This window comes from Cupressus sempervirens, chromosome 11 (genome assembly GCF_028749045.1).
Source record: "Cupressus sempervirens isolate cs-2001-9-10 chromosome 11, ASM2874904v1, whole genome shotgun sequence".
NCBI lineage: Eukaryota > Viridiplantae > Streptophyta > Pinopsida > Cupressales > Cupressaceae > Cupressus > Cupressus sempervirens.
Window position 1 is genome coordinate 336213220 of NC_143128.1, and position 20147 is coordinate 336233366.

Below are 20147 nucleotides of genomic sequence, written 5' to 3' on the forward strand. Positions count from 1 at the left end.
GAATCACTAAGGGGTCAGGGTCCTGAGAGACTACCAGGGTAACCTTAGAGTTGGCTTATGTGATGACATTCCATAGTATGTAACCTGAGTCTCCTTCATGTTTTCTTTATATTTTCCTTTGGTGGTGTACTTGTTAGATATTACTTTTGATGGTGTATTTGTTGGTGGTGTACTTATTGGATGTTAATTTTGATGGTGTATTTGTTGTGAGTTATTATTTATTTATTGGATGTCAGTTATTGTTGATAGTTAACTTTTATTAATGAATGTTAGTTAGTCATTGGTGATTTTTTTCATTGTTGGAGTTAGTAATTGGTGGTTTACTTTTATTGATGACAGTTATTATTTGATGGTTATTGTGCTTGCAACAGTTGACATTGATTTGGAGGTGGTTGTATCTTTTTGGTTTTGATCTTTGATTTGTACTTGGTATCTATTGTTGATTTGGATATGTGAAGTTGGTTTAGATGAGTTTCTTTTCAACTTTGGTTATCTTTTCTTTATTAGTAGTCTATGTTACCCTTGAGGTAGATTTGGCTATCGGGATTCCTTATATAGGATTGTTTTATGATTTGATTATCTGTGTGTGGATTGTATATTATCTCTCATGCAGAGTGGGAGTGAGAGCCTTATTAGGTGACCACGTGGTTGGGAGGTAGTGTCTTCTTACCATTTGGGTCTCCCTCATATTGACAGATGTTGGATGCTCATTGATATAGTTGTATCATTTTCATTCTTTTTCTTATCTTGGTGATTTCTATTCGTTTGATGCATCTATGTATTATTTATTTTGAGATCATATGGGATAATGTATTGTATATGGACATACTTGTATTTATTATTGCATACCTTGCGACATGAGCAGTGGATAATTTTATCTGAATGTACTCTAACATACCAGTTGTTTTATGTATGTGTTTATTCATTTTATGATTATGGACATTGTAATTGAGACTTAAAAATATTAATAAAACTTTCCTAAATGTGACTCAACATGAAGGAACCCTTTAAGAATGAATTCTATATTGTAATTGCATTTGTGTAAATGTTGTGTATGTGTATATTGCTTTTGCACTGTTATTTTGATGTTGTTTAAACTTTTTAACAAAATAGTTTCATAAACTTTGTAACATATTAGATTTATTTTTTTGGGTTCCTGAGTGAGGTGTTATAACAAAGCCCTTAGTATCAATAAGTTGGAAATAGAAGGCGAATTTGCAATAATCATAAATGCTCTTAGAAAGGGGTCCCTTTCAAATTGGAGGCTAGATGCAAAATTGGCTAAAAACTTAAAACTTTGCAATTTTTTTTTAAAAAAAATTCTAATCACATCTACCGTGAAGGAAATAAACAAGCCAATGAGTTAGCTAATTTAGGTATTAACACTTTTCTAGTATCAAAATGTCTAAGTTTTATTATAATCCTCCTCCCTCTTTTATTAACTATGAGGTATCTCGCATACTTGGCAAGATCTATGATTATTTGACATCTTAGTCCTCTCCCATCCCCGAATTATGATCCCTATTGTAGGCACTAAAGCTTAATGAGATTAGAGATCAAGGCCAAAGTAAAGCTTTAATTAATACTTTTAATTCATCTCTCCTAGTTGCAATAAAAAGTTACATATCCATCATTGTGAAGCAAGTGAGGGAATTTATTACCTATTTTATGATAGTCATCTCATTCATTGTTCATATCCCCACTTTTCCATCAAGAAGCATTGCCTAAGAACCATAGAGAGACAATGGATACCATCTTGAGAATAGAAGGAAATAAGCATCAGATAGAGGTTAAGGATGTTGTTATCGAAGAGAGGTTGAGAGGTATTTTTTGTTTTCCCCATTCGTTGGTAATGGATGTCGTCATGAAGATATTTGCTCAAGAGTATCTAGAGAATACCAATAGAACTAGGGTGGATTTAGATATCACCTCAATGTTCTTGGCCATTACCATGTTCTTCGAGAGGGATAGGGAAGTGGCTGAGAGTCTATGTAGCAATCTATTCTATAAGAAGTATTTGGTCAACATGGATATAGTCTTAAGGAACATTGATTCTAATATTATGATGCTTATAACAAAAAACTATGACAAGCAGGAGGTTGATGGAAAACCAATTCTAAAGTTCTCTATCCTGAATTTAGATGTCTAGAAAACCTTTCAAGAGAAAACATAGACATGTATGAGGAACCACAATTTCCTGTTGGCTCTCTTCCATGTTAAGTGGTTAGATGATCTGAATTGGTTTGTTAAGTATCAAAAAGAAGAAGTCATAGAAGGATATGAAGATGTCCCAAATTATGTGAATGTGATGCTTCTCAACTCCAAGGATGAAGTGGATGACTCCAAGGAGGAATTCTCCCCAGGCAAGCTAAAAGTTAAGAAGGTTGGAGAAGGAACACTAGTGAACAAACATGTGGGAAAGGAGGGCAAAGGAAAGGGACTAATGTTGACTTGAAGTTGTTTAGGTGTTTCCATCCTAGAAATTTTGAGATAGGTAGGGGTATGGCCTTGTCTTTGGTGATATATAGTTGTGATGTGTAGAAATTGGTTTAGGCTTTCTATCAATACTATTAAGGGTGAATGTTGGGATGGTTTAGATACCTCCTAAATCCCCAAAACAAAAACTATAGAATGTTAAAGCTAAGATAAGATCTTGGTTCGACCTTGTGCCCTAAAGTTTTTTCTGGTAAAAGTATCTTTGTTAATAATCTTCAGTTATTAAATATTATGTTAAGCGAAATGGTTTAGCTCAGTTTGACAGTATGATCATAGCATTCACAAATTTACTTGGAAGAAGTAATTTTTGTCATTTTTTCTATTTCTAAATCTAATTCAAATTCTATTGGACCTTGTAAAGAGGCTAGCATGATGTCTTATTTCAATTAAAATTGATGATTTCATGACTCATCTGCATTTCAATTGACACATTTTGGTAATAAGATGGAAGGTTTGGATAATATGTTTTTCTACATGTCTAAGGCTTTGTTTTGGTATTCGGTGTCTGGCTCAATTATAAGATGTAGTATGGAATCAACCTATATCTATCTGAATCAGAATTCCCCTTCAGTCTCACTCCTGATTAATGTGTTTTGTCAAGTACCCCACCTATTTTGTACTCCCACCCCCCCTTTTTACTTTTACTTCCCTCTCACAGGGTAAGCTAAATCCCCATGGAATTTGTAATGTCAAGTAGGTTCTGTAGTGTCGGAAACAAGCTTTAAATAGAGAGAAATCGAACAATATCTAGGCAGACTTCAAGATGGATGCCATCATTAAACTCAAAGGTCCTCCCGACCAAGTTACCTTTGACAAACCTATCATAGGAACCTGTCTCAAAGAAGTCCTCCTTAATAACATTTCGTAGTTGTAAGGGTTGTCTTCAAAATTCTGGGCAAATAATTCATTATGAATTCTGACTTGTATTGTGTGCCTAGTGACATCCCAATTATGTTCATAGCCATGACAAGCCTAGTAGAAATAGATAGGGGGAGTATGAATACAATGGTTAGACGCCTCTTTAAACCTAAGTATTTGGACAATTTGGAAAAGGTCATAGCCAACTTGAGAGAGAATCTATTGATGTGTTGACCATGCCATTATTATATTCCCTTACATGACAGGTAGTTGGTCTTGCTTTCTCTATTGTAACCTCTTGTGATCCAACCAGGTTGATCAAGTGATTCCCCATTTTTCAAAGGAATGCATGTTTTCTCCTTTATTTTTTGCATGTCAAAAGAACAAGAGTAAGTAACTGGTTGGAACAATATGTAGCCGAGGATCACATTGGGGCTTGGGAAAATGACAATGAAGTTAACATGGAATGTTTGGAGCTCTCGTTGCCTGAAGAAGAATACGAGTATGAGGCATAAAATCCCCCTTCTCCTTTCATACCAGAAGATTAATGATCTTTGGCTTCCCTTTTATCTTCTTCTTCCTTGTTCTTGAAAAAGCTCAAATCTCCTTCACCATTTTTTTTGTTTGTTTCATGTAGTCTTCAATCTCCTTGTTTGTTTTGAATGACCTGATCTAATGGGCTTTCAAACTGTTTTAAAGATTTTATTATGAAATGATGATTATTCTCCATAAATGTGTTGATTAGTTTTCTCTTTTGTTGCATGCTTGTGAGATTTAATACTCTTTAAATCTCTATGGTAATCTTGATGGTAGTTCAGATTAGTTTTGTTCTAATTAATGACAAAAACATGTGATGTTCAAGCTTCTAATCTCTAACTATGAAACATAAGTTGGTTTGCCTGTTCAATTTTCAATGACTTTCAGGTACATCAAGCATTATAAGTGGACTCCTTTGTAAATTGGAAATTATGTTTCTAGTGACTTTTAGGGACCTCAAGCATTATAAGTGGACTCCTTTGTAAATTGGAAATTATGTTTTCAGTGACTTTCAGGTACCTCAAGCATTATAAGTGGACTCCTTTGTAAATTGGAAATTATGTTTTCAGTGACTTTCACGTACCTTACGTATTATAAGTGGACTCCTTTGTAAATTGGAAATTATGATATTTGGATATATGGTTCTATTTGCTAGATTTAGGCTTATACCAAGGACTATCACCCAACTCCGTCTTAGTGCCTCATGAGTTGGGATGTACATTTTTATGATCAATACATGACCTCGACCTCTTATCATTAAAAAAAAAAAGAAGAGAAAAGAAAAAAGAAAAAATATTAAACATATTTAATATTATATCAACACATATCACTAAGGGCCCATTTGTTTGTTGGAATAGGAATAGGAAATGTATTCTCTATTTGGTACCCCAAATCGAAATAGGGAATAGGCAAACATATTCCAATTTTGTCCCTAAAATGAGCATATGTCCATTCCAAAAAATAGTTCTTATTGGAATGGGCCATTCCTATTCCCACTCTAATCTTTTAAAGTTTTTTTTGTTAAATTTTAATTTTTAATTTTTTAATATATTTTTTTTCTAACATTTTTTTAATTATATCTATTTGTTTATAAAAATGAAATAGATTATATTTCTCATTAACTTCAATGAGTAAAATAAAAATGAAAATAAATTAACCTTTTTACTATTATTGAAAAAGTTAACCAAAAAATAATAAATTAAAATAAAAAAATTTAAGAAAAATATTTTTAAATATACAAAAGTTAACCTTATTCGTATTTTATTTTTGTACAACCAAACAAAGTAACATTTTCTCAATCAAATCCCAGTTAACTCAAATAAGAATGAGATTGTTTTTTTCCATTCCTATTTTAATTTTCCATTCTAATTTTCTATTCTTATGCAGACAACCAAATGGGCCCCAAGTTTTAAATATTTGGCATCCAAGGCTTCAAGAAGATGAATTCAAATAACAACACATATCACCGAGCTTTGAGCAACGGACATTCAGAGGCTCTAAATAGATAAATTCAAATAGCTGATCTGGCGGTCTACTGGTGGTGACATTTCTTGTTCCATAACGTTCTTTTCATGCCCTGCCTCCACTAAAACAATGTGCATAAGATTCCATTCTTGGCGATTCAATAAATTTTGAAGAAATTGTTTTTATAATTTGGTTCTGTAGCTTATAATGGTGGTCCTGGAAGTACCTGTTTTTTTTCTGTAATGCAAACAATTCTCCAATAAAACAAAAGAACCTTCTCTTCCTTTTCAAAAAAGAAATTGCACTTTTCATTGATGTCCTCGTCAATAAAAGACCAGAAGATAAATCTCAGAATGACCTTCTCCATTACCCTAAGTTTCTCTTTATATACCCACTCTAAGTTCCACCTTCTTCACGAGTACATGGTATACTCACTGACAGTACTTGCCTTTTTTCCCAACAATATCCATGGCTTTCTATTGTTTAAGGATTTGGATTTTGGCTGCCTGTTGGCTCGTATTCTTCCATTGCCAAACTACATTCGGTTTTAACTCCAGTGCTTTTGAATTTGCTAACATTTCAATTAAAGGAGACGCTGCCATAGCAGAGACAGACAGTGATTTTATATGTGCCACCTTAGACTGGTGGCCACCAGAAAAATGTGATTATGGGACGTGCAGTTGGGGAAATGCTTCTATTCTTAATTTGGTAAGTCCCCCTTTTACATTCTCCCACTTTCACTACTGTCACTGGTCAGTTCTGCAGAGTGTGTGTACTTTTTGGACTCTGAATTATGTCTTTTCGTTGTCTTTAAGTTGAAGATTGCTTCAAGTCCGTCTTTGGTTGCTCCGAAAGATGTATTGAGCAACAAGGTGATTTATTATTACTTCTTATATGGCTTTAATCAGTAACGGATATGTTGTTTTTGTGATTTTTAAAGAGGGTTTTGAGTAATCATTGGCATCGGAGATGGTTTTTAGCATAGGTTGTTATAACAGTCAAAATTGCACTACTCTTAAATTGATCCATTTCTATTGATAGTTGGTAACATCATCTAGCAATCTATTTTGTATGTTGTACTCAGGGTGTTGGCTGATAGGAAAAATACAAAAAGATACAAAAGGTTATTGTAAAGGCTGTTTTAGGTCACTGTGCCAGAGGTTCATTAAATTTTAGAACAAAATTTATTTTCAAGGGTTTTCTCATAAACATAATTTTTTTAATCCCAATTTGTTCTTTCACGGGAAGGGTTCCTAATATAAACAACCTTTTATCCCAAAATTATCTGTAATGACGAGCATATCTCACATCCCCATTAGGGAATCTCTTTGCAAGAGTTATATTACTTTTTATTTAATGTTCAAAAGTTGTAACTTGAATGTCATGTCCCCTTTTCAAATAATTAAAAAATAATAATCTTTGTTAAGGCAGGCAGGCCCAAGAAAGTGAAGTTTTGGAAAAAGGGGGTTAATCTTTGGAAACCGTTGGACTAATAAATGAAAATTATTATTAAAATATGTTTCATTAACCTCTCTTGGACGTGAGTTACGGTTATGCCCTCTTTTAAGGGGTTTGGAGGCATTTTGGGCTGATTCGAGAACTTGATTTTGCTCATTCTTTTTTATTCTTCAGAGGCTGCCAAACCTGTGGAGAAGGAGACCCAAGAACGAGAGTTTGCAAGTTTCCAGGGAGACCCAAGAACGGGAGTTTGCAGGTTTCCAGGAAGGCTAAGGACGGGAGTTTGAAGCCATTCCATGTGCATGCTCATACAGAGTTTGCCTTTGTGCTGAACAGTGCAGATTTGTGGGTTTTCGGGTGTGTTTTTTGTATGAGTTTGGTGTTTTCAGTTGAGTATTTCATACCAGTTTGGGTTGTTGCTGTATTTCAGACTTTAAGGTGTTAAAATAGAGCTGAATATATGTATTGGGACGTGATTAAACTTCTGAGATAGATTATTAGTTTTTTTGTGGTGTTTCTGGGCATTTTTGTGTTAATTTCGGGAGCCCGATGAGCATAGTTTTTGTCCTACATTTGAGAACTGTTGTGTAAAGGCTATATGGATCTGGAAATATCATTTTGTAAGCTGTTGTGCTGCTGAAATTTCTGTAAAAATGTCCACTTTCAGAATTATTAATAATAGGTGAAGCTGTGAAGCTTTTGGCACAATTTCTGGCATACCCGATTTGGGGTTTATTGAGAAATTTGGTGGATCTTTGTGATATTAGTTGTTTGATCTTGAAAATCTGATTAGAGGCATGAAATATCATATAAAATCAGAAAAGGGACATTTCATTGAATCCAAGATTAACCATTACACCATTCTTGTGGAAGCCCATAAGCGCAATTCATTCCCAGAACTTTGCTTTCTGTTTACCTTCAATCACTCAAATTTTGTATCGCTAGAAGCCAGGAGTAATTTGAACTTTGCCAACCCATCGACAATATTAAAATCCATGTGACACCTTATCAAATTCCAATAGAGATTATCATGTGGATGATATTTTCTGCCCAAGATAAATCAGCAGGGAATGCCAACTATATATGAATCTGTCAGATCAATATCACCTTATTACCTTATATTTTTCAAGTTAAATGTATTTTCTCTTTACCTTACATCACTCGAGTTTTGTATCACTAGATGCCAGGACTAATTTGAACTTTGCCAACCCACCTACGATATTAAAATCCATGTGACACCTTATTGAATTCCAATAGAGATCATCACGTGGATGATATTTTCTGCCCAAGATAAATCAGCAAGGAATGCCAACTGTATATGAATCAGTCAGATCAATATCACCTTATTACCTTATATTTTTCAATTTAAATGCGAATTACCAAGGTTGGATAATTTGAGCCTTGCAAACCCACCTATAATATAAGAATCCATATAAAAAATTTCAAACTCTATTTGATGTTTTCTGCATAATAAAATATTTCCCTTACAACATGAATCTACCTTCTCTTAATTATACCTTTTAAGCAGGCATAGAACATGGAGTATTCAAATACCAAATCCACTTCATGCTATTTTTATTGAGAGACAAACCTAGGTAATATATCCTACCAAAAATATTACATAGTAACTTCTTGTCAAAACGATCTTAGGAATATTACTCAATGGAATGCAGGAATTAATTTCTTAATATATTAAAATTTAAAATATCATATAGTGTTTATGATTGTTTAGCTCTACTTCGAATCTAGTAAATAGTTCATAAAATTTCAAAACTCATCAAAAGTTGTTTCATACAATATGAGGAAAAAGTTAGTAATAGTGTAAGGTTGCCCATGCTTGTGTGCATTAGAACAAAGGATGAAGGGAATGAAGAGTCATAAACTCTAGCTACCTAAAGAGCCAACTAGTGATTCAACTGAAGATGATCTAAGAGTCATAAATCCAAGATACTTGAGAATCCTAATTTGCATACATTTAAGGCAAGCAATCTTCGGGAGGAAGGAATTACCATGTCCCTTTTCTAGAAATCGAAGAATAGGCTGCTTACATAGGGTGAACCATATTCAAGAGCTATTGGAGTTTGGGGATCAAAGCTACTGTTTGACATGAGTGAGAGAGTTTCCAAAGATTGATGATCAAAGGTGCTGCTTGACACGTGCCTTAGCTCCATTGACAATAGGGATTGGGGTTTCTTCTCAATCCATGCCAAGGATAGTGCCTGATTTGTGCTAGAGTGGAAGGGTGGAAAGAGCTCAATGATCGAGTAGGGATCAGAGGTTTAGGCTACTGCCTAATCCGTGAATGGAGAAGCTTGTAAGGCTACAAGGTTGACATGTGGTGTAGTGTGTTGAAATTCAAATTTGTGTAGCGACACCATTGTGGGTCTAGGTCAACTAGTTTAGTATTTGTGTCAGTTGATATAAAAATTAAAAAAACATTTTAGGTGTAATTATACATACTATGTTATGGTGTCTTTTAACTTGCGTTCAATGATCTTGTGGATGGAAACTCATAGGACACTGGATTAGTGGATGAAAAACCATTGATTGCTAGAATCAAAGGATGAAAGTTCTTTGGTTCCTTAAAAGCATCCTTAGTTTAATGTCCCCTTTTGTAAATGCCCTAGTTTTTCCCCTAAATCACAAATTCCAACAAGAATAAGTAGTAGAATATAATTACTTGGTGATAGGAGAGAGAGGAGGGAGCTTTGCTAGGGTTTTAGTAGAGATTGGAGAGGATGATCTAGATGGAGAAGACAAAGATGGTTGGGGTGTCTTCCATTGGGGTCATTGGTTTTTTGAGTTGTGCGAGGTTTCTCTGTTGGGTTTGCTTCTAGAACTGCCTTCTCTTGGGGCCGTGTTTGGTTGGAGATGCCATTTCTTGTTAAGAAGCTGGATTTGAAGGGTTTTTACCTTCTTTGATTCTTTGTGGCTATTGCTTAGTTGCCGATTCGTGACACGAATCCGATTTGGGCACGTGAATCGGATCCGTGGATTTGGGATTTTTTTTTCCCCAATTATGATTCGTGGAGGAATATATATAAAATATATATATATATATATATATGCATAAAATATACTAAAAAATAAGAGAAATATACATAATTCTAAAACTAAATCATTTTATAGTATGAATCTATGATTCTAGTATGCATCAATGAATCTAGTATACTTGATCAATGACATTGATAATTAATCTATTTTCATGATTATAAAGAAAATCAACACATTCACATTGAATTATTGAAAGTGAAAGTTTGTAACATTCAAAATATATATCATTAAACTTAAAAGTTTGTAACATGATTTACTCATAAAAGAGTCAAGAGTCAAGACTAAAGTTTTTGATTTAATCATCAAATGGATTTTCAAGAAAATCCGCATAAGAGGGGTACCAATGAGTTGCAAGTACTGCATCTGTATCAGTAGAGGAACCCAAACCACTAGTAGTAGAGGGGATTGTTAACTCATAATCCTCCTCATCATCCACATCAATCAAAGTGGATCTAGCAAGATCCCTGATGGTCATATCTAAATCAGGAGTTTCGGGTGCTACATCCCAAAGCTTTTCGGGCCCCTTCTTGTACTTAGGATCCTTCCGTGACAACAATTGCAAATTGTTGTGAATGAAGACAAGGTCTTCTGATTTTTCTTGGAGCCAACTGGTTGCGTTTGACTGAGTGGATAAAGGATTAAGTACTCCAATTCCGCTCAGCTGCAGAAGAGCTGGCAACCTAAAGAGAAATTAAAAATTATCAATACAACAATCAAGATAAATAAATTAAATAATAAATTCAAGGAATTGAGAGTGTTCACCTTAAGCTTAATTTTACAAACTTACTTGGGATAGGACCTTTATGGCAAGAGGTTGGAGGTACATGAAGGCTTGTCCATGAAGATACCACCATTTGATGGCACCCATCCTGCTTCGGTCTGCTATGGCAATAGGGTGGAAATCCTCACCTGAGTTGAAGGCAACAAATTCACTCCTCACAATTGTCCTAGTCTCTGGATCTTGGAATATCTTCGCTAGTGCCCTCTTATACCCATCTGCAACCTCTGCATCTCTAAATGGTGGCACTCTACTTGGAAGGCGAAGTACATCTGCACTATAGTACCTGGGGATAACAAAAGACAATTGAACACTATCAAATATCAATAGCACAAACATTGGATAAAATAAGCACAAGCATTTGATAAGAACTACAGTACCTCGGGGATAGAGCATATGCAAGGAGGTGCAAAGGTGTGGTTATCTTGTTTCATCGATGATGAACAATTTTTTCCACCTTATTGTAAAGGGTGTCCTCAAGATCATAATTTTTTCCCTCCTCTGTATGACCTAGGATATGAAATATGAATAATAATTATAATTAGTGAATATGTCAATTTAAACTTTAGAATCTAGATATCTCTCAAATAAAAAATTGTTGTAAAAGAGCGTAAAACTTACCATTTTAATTTTTTCTAGTATACTATCCATGGAATCATAAATATCCCCAAGGCATGGCTCATCAGTGTCTGCAAAGCGAAGCATTGCCATTATTGGATCAGTGATTTCCAACACATAACTCACAAGACCCCACCAATCCTCATCTAGTATCATTCTTCTCACATTTAAGGCCCTTGTTGTATTGGAATTCTTCCAAACCCCCCATTGGGGGCTAATGACCATATGTTTCAATGCTTCTTTTACCTTCACAAGTCGTCTCAAGACGATTGTGTGAGAGGCAAAGTGGGTTTCAGCAACCTAAGAACATGTTAAACTCAAGTTTGTAATACATTTAAAAATTAAAACATGTTAATGTAAACAACAACAAAAATTAATAATTATGGAATCCAATAATATTCAATTATATATTAAATATACAAATTTACCTTCAATAACTCCAAGTCCGAGAAACTCCTAAAAATTGCTTGTGACATGTGGTGATTTGTCACAAACATTTGAATCTCTTCAGCTTCCTCATATATCCTTTTCACCCAATCTATTTCGGTACCAATTGCTTTCATCACTAAATTGAGAGAGTGGACGGTGCATGGTTTCCAAAAGATATGATCATATCTAAAATCTACAATTATCCCTGCAGCCCTGCAAACTTTTGCATTGTCCGTGACCACTTGGACAACATTATTAGGACCCATTGACTCTATGGCATCAATGAGAATGCGTGAAATAAATTCTGCATCTTTCATTTGCCCTTCACAATCAATTGCCTTCAAGAACATTGCCCCCTTAGGGCATACAGCAATAACATTGATCTATGGACGGTTTCTACAATCTTTTCACCCATCCGAAATAATAGACACACCTGATTGAACCCAAAAATCTCTTATTGGTTGAAGTTGAGGCTCTACATATTTCCTCTCATCATGTAATATGGTAGTGCGCAACTTCTCATAACCAGGCGGTTTGTAACCATTGAGTGCATCATTTATTGCTTCCACCATCTCCCTAAAATAAGGTGATTTCATAAAATTAAATGAAACACCATTTGCAATTAAACAACGTCCAATTTTGTGATCAACAATGTCTCTCTTTTCATTTTGGAATGCCCTATCTAGTGGGCCTCTCTTGCAGGTGAATGGAGATGGGTCTTCATCTTCATCATTTGTAGTTGGCATAGGCAAAAAAATATGTGTTCTTGTGTTTGTTTGATCGGATGATGGTGTTGATGCATTTGTTCTTTTGGAAGCACTATTTTTTACTTTTGCAACTGCTCTATCAACATCCTCTTGCTCTTTTGCTAACGCTGCTATTTGTGCAGTTGGTAATCCCTTCTTATCACCACCCTGACACTTGTTAATTCCTTCACCCGTAGGGCCCAAAAAATGTAGTTTCACTCGGGAATAGGAGCTTCTATGTTGTATGTTGCAATAATTACATTTCCATATGTATGCCCCACCCCAAGGACATTGTGCGACTCTTGTTGTGTGTCTCCATAAAGGAGACCCCTTATCAATTTTGAAGCTTGGTGATGTAGCCCGACCCCCACCCATTGAGCCTTGACTACTCATTGTTCTATTCTTGCAATCTAGAAAAAAAAAATGAAAGAAAATCATGCTTCACACTTACACAAAATCTTGAAAATTTGGAAAACTAAAAATAAATCAATAATCTATGAAAGAACTCAAGAATATGGTTGAAATGCATACCTTAAACACTTCTTGCAAGGTATTTGGAGCTCCACAACCGATCTCCTTCGAATCCAAGCACTTTACTTCAAACTAGCAAGTATGAGAGAGCAAAATAGAGAGTAAATGAACTTGCATTGTGATTTAGAGGGTCATTTTTAGAGTTTAGGGCCTTTAGAAAAAAAAAATTAAAAAATTAAGTTGGGCATACTTTTTTGCTTTTTAATTGGGCTTAGCCACGGATTCACATGGATCTGCGTGTGGATCCTCGAGGATTCGAGTATGATTCGTAATCCTGCCTGTGGATCCGTCAGGATCCGCGGGCTGCGGATCTTGACGGATCCACAGGCAAGATTACGAATCCTTACGGATCCATGCGCGAATCCAGACCCGAATCCGGATCCGGGGTATATGGACGAATCTGGTAACTATGGGCTATTGTACTTTAGGATCTTCATGTTTTTGTTGAGGACACTCTTGTCGTGGATCTTGGTGTTCCCTCTCTTGCGGTTGGGGTATTAAGGGGCTCCTGTTCTTGCTTGGCGGTTGGTCAGACATCGGTTTTGTTGGAGCAGCCCCACACTTTTGACCCCTCTATGCAGTGTGGTATGTTTTTGGGCCCTCATCGTGGGATCCTCCTTTCCAAGTTGGATTTACCTCTCGCAGGGTTTCAACCGTTAGTGTTGTTGGTCCCTGTCTCTGGCAAGGGTGGCTCCCTTGTTGTGTATGCCTCCACTCCCTTTCTTCTTAGGTGGAGAATGGACTCCTCCCTTGCCTTTTGACTAGAGTTGGTGGTGTTCACGGGAACGGAGAACATCTTTTATGGTGCCTTTCTATTTAGTGTGCTTGACTACGGTTTCCTAGTGGTGACTACCTCTATTCGTTTAGCGTTCCCTTGTCATGATCTCCACAGGGTTCATATTGCTAAGTGGGTTGTTTTGGGGTTGCATTTCACCCCTCCTTCAGTGTGAATGGGCCATCTGGCTAGTGGACATTAGGGCTTTTTGATGCTGTCTAGGGCCTCTTTGTGTGGGTTCCAGATCTTAGCCACTTTTGGGCTCACATGATTTCCTTCTTGTTGTTATCTATCTTCTCTATGCAGTTTTGGGTTTTTTATGTTGCCTATGGTGTTGTATTTCATCCTCAGCAATATGGCATTTTTCTTTGCTCGTGTTAGGTGGTTGGAGGTGATTGTGGGTTCTCCTATAACATCTGCTTCTTGTTTGGTATTGACTGAAGAGGATGACTGCGATTCTTCTAGTAGGCTCATTTTGGAGCTTGCTCTTTATAGTGCTTTGGTCTTGGCCCTTGAGGTTTGGAGGTTTCTTTTTGGTAAGGTGTAGAGATGGTTTTGAGTCCATGGTCTATGTTTCTGGCTTCTTAGGCATTTTTCAGTTGGGCTTTGTTTAGGAGGGGTTTATTCTTAGTTTTCTTTTGGTCTTTCTTAGTAGGCCTCTTTTCTTCCCTGGGTTGTGGAATCACTTAATGGTTTTTTGTGTTGAATCCCCCTCTCCCTTTTTTGGTTCGTGGGGGGATCTCTTTCTTGCTCAAGAGATTGTCAACTTGCAAGTTTTTTGGTTGATCAAGGATTGTTTCTGGTTTAGCCCTTTTCTTGGTGGGTTGTTGTGGTCCTTTAATTATGTTTGGTGACCTCTTTGCCCTCTTGATATCGGCGTTGTTGTTTCTCATTGGGTTTCTCCGTATGATTCCTATTGAGGCAGAGTTAGGCCCTATTGAGTTTGGTTGTCTTTTTCTGTTTATGCTGGTGGTTGGTGTCATTTTTCTTTTGGTAGTCTCTTTTCTGGCAGAATATCCTATAAAGGTAGTTGACTGCATGCGGAAAGAGGTTTCTGGTGACACCTTGTTGTCATGTCTTGGTTGTAGCAGCTGGAGTATAGGTTTCTTCTGGAGGTTTCCTTCTCCTTTCTTCTTGCTGGTTATGATTTGTGGAGCCAACTTTATTAGGTTGTGGAAAGCCTTTCATAACCTGTCGTTTGTTTTCTTCTTCCTTGTTCTTCCTTCTTTTGGTGCAAGGGGTTCTCTTAGGTTGTTGGTTTGGAGTTCCCACCCAAACACCTTTGTTTTCAAATTTTAATATTTGTGGATTTCAAGACCCCAGTCCCTAATGATTGTATCTCCATTCAAAATCTCTTTGAACTCACTTCTTGTGAATTCCACTTGTCATTTCGACTTGATGTGACTTTTATTGTATGGTTTGGCTCGTCTAATCTTGCTTGACTTTAATTGAACATCATTAACTTGGTTGATATCCTACGATCAAGGTTACCAGGAGACTATTACTGGTACTGGTATGACTAATTTTCAAAAATAGGAGACGGGGGTACTTGGAGACATTAATTGTTGTTTAATATAATTTAATAATTTGTAGAAAATATCATGACATAGAACTTTGAAAACAAGAATAGTGGTATCATTACATTAAGTCTAGATACACAAAACTCAAAAGTCATTGTGTTGAAGGGTGAAAGAATTCAAGACTCACTATATATTTTATATTAGATGCCAAAGGATATGGGATGTGTGACTATGAGAAATTTTGTATTGTTCTTCTTAAAGTGGAGAAGGTTCAAATGGATTTGTCCCTGTAAGATACTTGAGAAGGTTGGAGATACCTAGTGGCTTCCATTATTTCCAATGATTGAGTTGATGTTACACAAATATCTCTTATTACCATTTATGTGATCTCTTTAAATGAACAGTTGTTAGTAGATCATAACACTACAAGAAAAGGGAATAATTATACATCATTGACAAGTCTTTCTAGGGACAATTAAGAAAATTTATTGGAAGACTATAGTGGCTATCATTATAATTACTAACATACTAGTAATAATGATTTTTTAAGGGGTGATGATAGAGGATAAGATTTAGGAGTTTTTATGACACCTTATGCTCAATATTTTTGGTGGGAGACATCAATTGTTGGTTGGGGGACTTTGGAGATGGCAACCAAAACCTTGTGCATCCAAACATTTTTGGGGATGTCTTTGGTTCCTAGAGATGTGTCTCCGGTACTGGGGGTCTCCGAGACACGTCTTAGGGTGTAAGAGATGGGTCTCCTGGTAACTATGCCTACGACATGTTAGGAAATCATTGAAACATAATTCACCAAATAGATATTCCTTATTAGAGACATTAAAATAGATTTTTCCTATAGGGGTTAGGAACATTAATTTAGTCATGAGATAAATTTATTTCATTAATGGAGCTCAACCTCAAGAGAGCTATGATAAGGGGCATATTAGGGTGCCTTAAATGATCCTCTACCCTAACCCCAAGAGCAGATATCATTCCTCTTGCCCATAATGTGGCCCTTGGGAATACTTATGAGGAGGTGTACCCAATGAGGAATCCCGTAGCCATTCTCCCCTTCCATTGTTACCCTTATCCTGCCTATGATAAAAAATCCTTAATGGTCAACCACGGTTAGGGTTTGTGGAGACTACAATAGGGTGTTCAAAGCATCCTTCCCTTCTAAGCCCAAGGGTGGGGCACCTCTTGGCCTTATGGGACTATCTGTCACCACCATGAGATTGTATGCTTAAAAAAACTGTTTTCTCTCCTTGTATTACCCTATTATGCTAACTATGACTGATTACAACAAACAAATAAAGAATTAAACATTATTGCCTGTATTCTAAATAGAAAAGTTCACATAATAATACCATATTCTTGATTTACATATACATTATTCATAAGCAAGTAATTACAAGCAGGATCCACCTATGTTTTCTATCATAAGAATTAATTCTTCATACCAAATTTATAGTTATAATATCTCGTGATGGTATGCCTGAGTATGATCATCTTAAATCAGATTTGATCCTATCCTCCTTCTTGGATGTTGGAATAGTCTTGTATATCCTTCCTTCAACTGTGGAAGGTCATGATCCTTTCCATGGTTGTGATGGTTGTAGGAGAGCTGTCTCTTTGTGCTGAACGCTGCCTCTTCATATTTAATCTCTATTTTGAAACGCTGTGCTTGTCTTTATGAACTTCTTTTCATTCTTAATTCTTATTTGATTGTTTATCATAACTTCAGTGAAATTTCTGTTACTAAGGGAGTGAAAGAACTATTGGTTGATTGTTTTAATGATTCTTATTTTATACAGTCTGCTGCAAGGTTGTGGATTGTGGTGATGAAAGTTTAAATTGTGAAGTCTTACTTTCAGTAAGATAAATTCCTGATTTTATTTGATATTGATTGAAGTGTCATGACGGGGGCATGACACTTAGGGAGTGCATTGGAGCTTTACGGATTAGCAGGAAAGTTCACTGAGTTAGTGAGAGCATTGTTTGTCAATGTGGTGTGTTGCTGTTGTACTAACTATCAAACAGTTGCACTGTTGTGGAAATCAGAATCACTGTTGTAATTCAATTGTGCAAAATATTTGTGTAGTTGATTTTAATTTATTGCTCTGGGATATAAGCTGTGTTTATGTTATGTAGTGAATATTGTTTGTTTTTGTTTCAAATCTGTTATTTCATTAATTTTTTTTTCGAAAGGGACATTACATTTGGCAACATGGAATGGCAGGATAGTGTATAACTAAAAATTTGCAATTACCTTCTTCATGTATTCATGGACATTCTTCCTCCATCTCGTACTCTCCAAATTTGTTTGCGGACATGAAGCATGAGGTGCAAAAAAAGAATTAATATTTCGACCGCCTATGCTTGGACCTATTGATGTGAGTTTTATTCCACTAGAACATGCGGAATCAAACACTCAATGTTTCAAAATGAAATACTATACTCAATCCTTTCTTGAATAAAAGTCATTTCTCATGCTAAGCTTGCAAAGTAAGATCATGGAATGACATAAAGGTTCCTTCAAATTTGGATACTCAGTTGAAATGATGTGATTTGCTGATCACTAAGGAGGCTTATGCTGTTCATTAAGGCTTGTCAATTGGATTTCTGAATATTTGGCTTTACAATGTGCAATGAAAATTAGTCTTTTGGTTTTCAATTCTTGAACTGAACTTGATCTTAACTTGAACTTAACTTGAACTTAAACTAAGCTCCTACTTCTATTCCTTAATATGAATGCAAGGAAGCATGGTTGAGCTTGGACTCTACTAGGTGTACTCTTGTCAGTGACTCCACCCACTGAGTGCAAGCTTCTATGGTATACTCAAATGGTTTTCAAATCAATATCTCCTCTTTAATCCCATCAACGGATGCAAACTAAAGATTGAATATCAATTGAAGCTAAGTGTTTTCAATCATTGACTAACCACTCAAGGCACACTTACAATCGGCAAGAGGCTAGTGGCTTGGTTTCCCTCAAGTCAAGCAAGTAAACACCCACAATTTCTTTCATTCAACTAAACTATTTGAAGAAACTTTTATTCTAACAACTTGAAAAAAAGCTATTCTAAATGAGGGATATAGATCACCATGCTATAATGCAAACTTGATCACAACAATTCACCATGCAAGATGCAACAGCAAAAAGTAGAGTAAATTTGGCATTATAGTAGCAACAATTCTTGAACAACCTCCATTTGTAAATGAGAGGGGCGAGGATTAGAAACAAACCCCAATTACAACGAATGCTCAAGATTGATTCGAAATCAATGACTCAGATTGATCCATTACAAACCCTAATTAGGGAAACCAAAAATAACCAATAGAAATGAGCCAATGAGAAAATTCAAAGGCTTGAGGACCAATAGGAAGCAAGGAAATTTGCTAGTCATCATAGAACTCATCATCCAAGATGTGTGGTACCTTTTCCATCTTTTTAGCCAAATCAATGAACTTAAGTAAAATTGTACTAAGTTCCTCCATGTCAATACTAGGAAGTCTTCTGTGTTGTACCTCTATAACTTGTAATTTTTCCATGCATGTTTCCAATGTACTATACCATTCTGAAGTGTGTCTTTGTAGATCACTTTTAGGAATCCTAAGTGAGAGAAATAAACAGATTCCATCCTCACCTTCAACTTAATCAAATCTAGCTCACAAGAAGCATCAATGTCAAGAGCAAGCAATTCCTTGATTGCAACAAGGACCCTCAATCATATCTCCAAGATAGGATCCTCAATATTTCTACACTGTGTGCGTGCATACTCATATGCAGTCGTCTTGGTGACCAATATAAGGTACTAATGAGCAAATTCATATGCACTGTCTCTATTAATAATTCCCTCTTGAGTCAAGATCGATCTATGGATACTCCTCAATACCTTGAGACGAGGAATCACCTTGTGTTCAATGGAATGAAATCCCTTCCACATCTCATCTAATCCTCGCATTTTGTTTACTAATATTGTGGTTCTCTCATGTCCTTGGACTATCTTGGTAAGCAAAGCCCATGCTTACTTTTTGATGTCACTTGCCCGTTCCTTTACCATACCATGAGTACAATGTGAATCTTTAGAAATAAGAACATATAGAACAAGTGTTGCGCCTTCATATCCTAAATTCATATACTTGCTTATGAACTCCTTTATTATCAAATCATCCAATTCTAGCTCATCTTTTTCTTTTATTAGTTTACCTATCCTTTTTCAATAGAATCTTTGTGTCTCTCCTTACTAGAAATTCTTGTTCCTAAGTTGTTGACCTAGTATCAAATGAGGATATATGATATTTATTAGGAGTAATCTTATCTCCAACTGGGATGACCAAATGTACATGGACTCATCTTTAGTTATCTTCTGGATCTTCTTGGCTGGTTTAGGTTTTTTCACTCTTCCAATCCTACTAAAAAATGAATCAATATCATTCATGGAAAGAACCTCCTCTACCCTTCTCCTCTTCTTTATGCCCTCTCTTAACTATTTAGGAAATGTGGATAAAACCATACCATCCTCCATCAGTTCATCTTCCTTAAACCCCTTTAATACTGAAATGATCTCATATTCCATCTTTTGAGTGTTAGGATCAGGTTGTCTCATGTCATCTCCCAAATCAATTGCCAACTGCACTATAGGAGAAGATGGCAATATCTTTGTACCTTGTTGCACTGATTGTGCGGATAAAGCTGCCTCCAAACTGCCTTGAGGTAAAATCTCTGTATTTATGCCTTGTACTATGGTCCTGATTATTTAGGTAAGAAAAGCCTCTTTTTTCTCTTTGATATCATTTGTCCATACTTTTACCATGCTAGAAGTATAATGCAAATCTTGAGAAATAGGAATATATAGAACATGTGGTGTGCACTCATG

General features: G+C 35.9%; 1 protein-coding gene across 2 annotated transcripts in view; it reads left to right on the plus strand.

Annotated features, from left to right (window-relative positions):
• Positions 1 to 5697: 5697 nt before the first annotated feature.
• LOC149529455 (heparanase-like protein 3) overlaps positions 5698 to 20147 on the plus strand; it is a 67325-nt gene continuing 52875 nt past the window's right edge. For both annotated transcript variants that reach the window (XM_089810773.1, XM_089810774.1), the window contains exon 1: positions 5698 to 6063. In XM_089810773.1, coding sequence (XP_089666899.1) covers positions 5824 to 6063 — 240 coding nt within the window. In that variant the 5' untranslated portion in view covers positions 5698 to 5823. The remainder of the gene's footprint in view (positions 6064 to 20147) is intronic.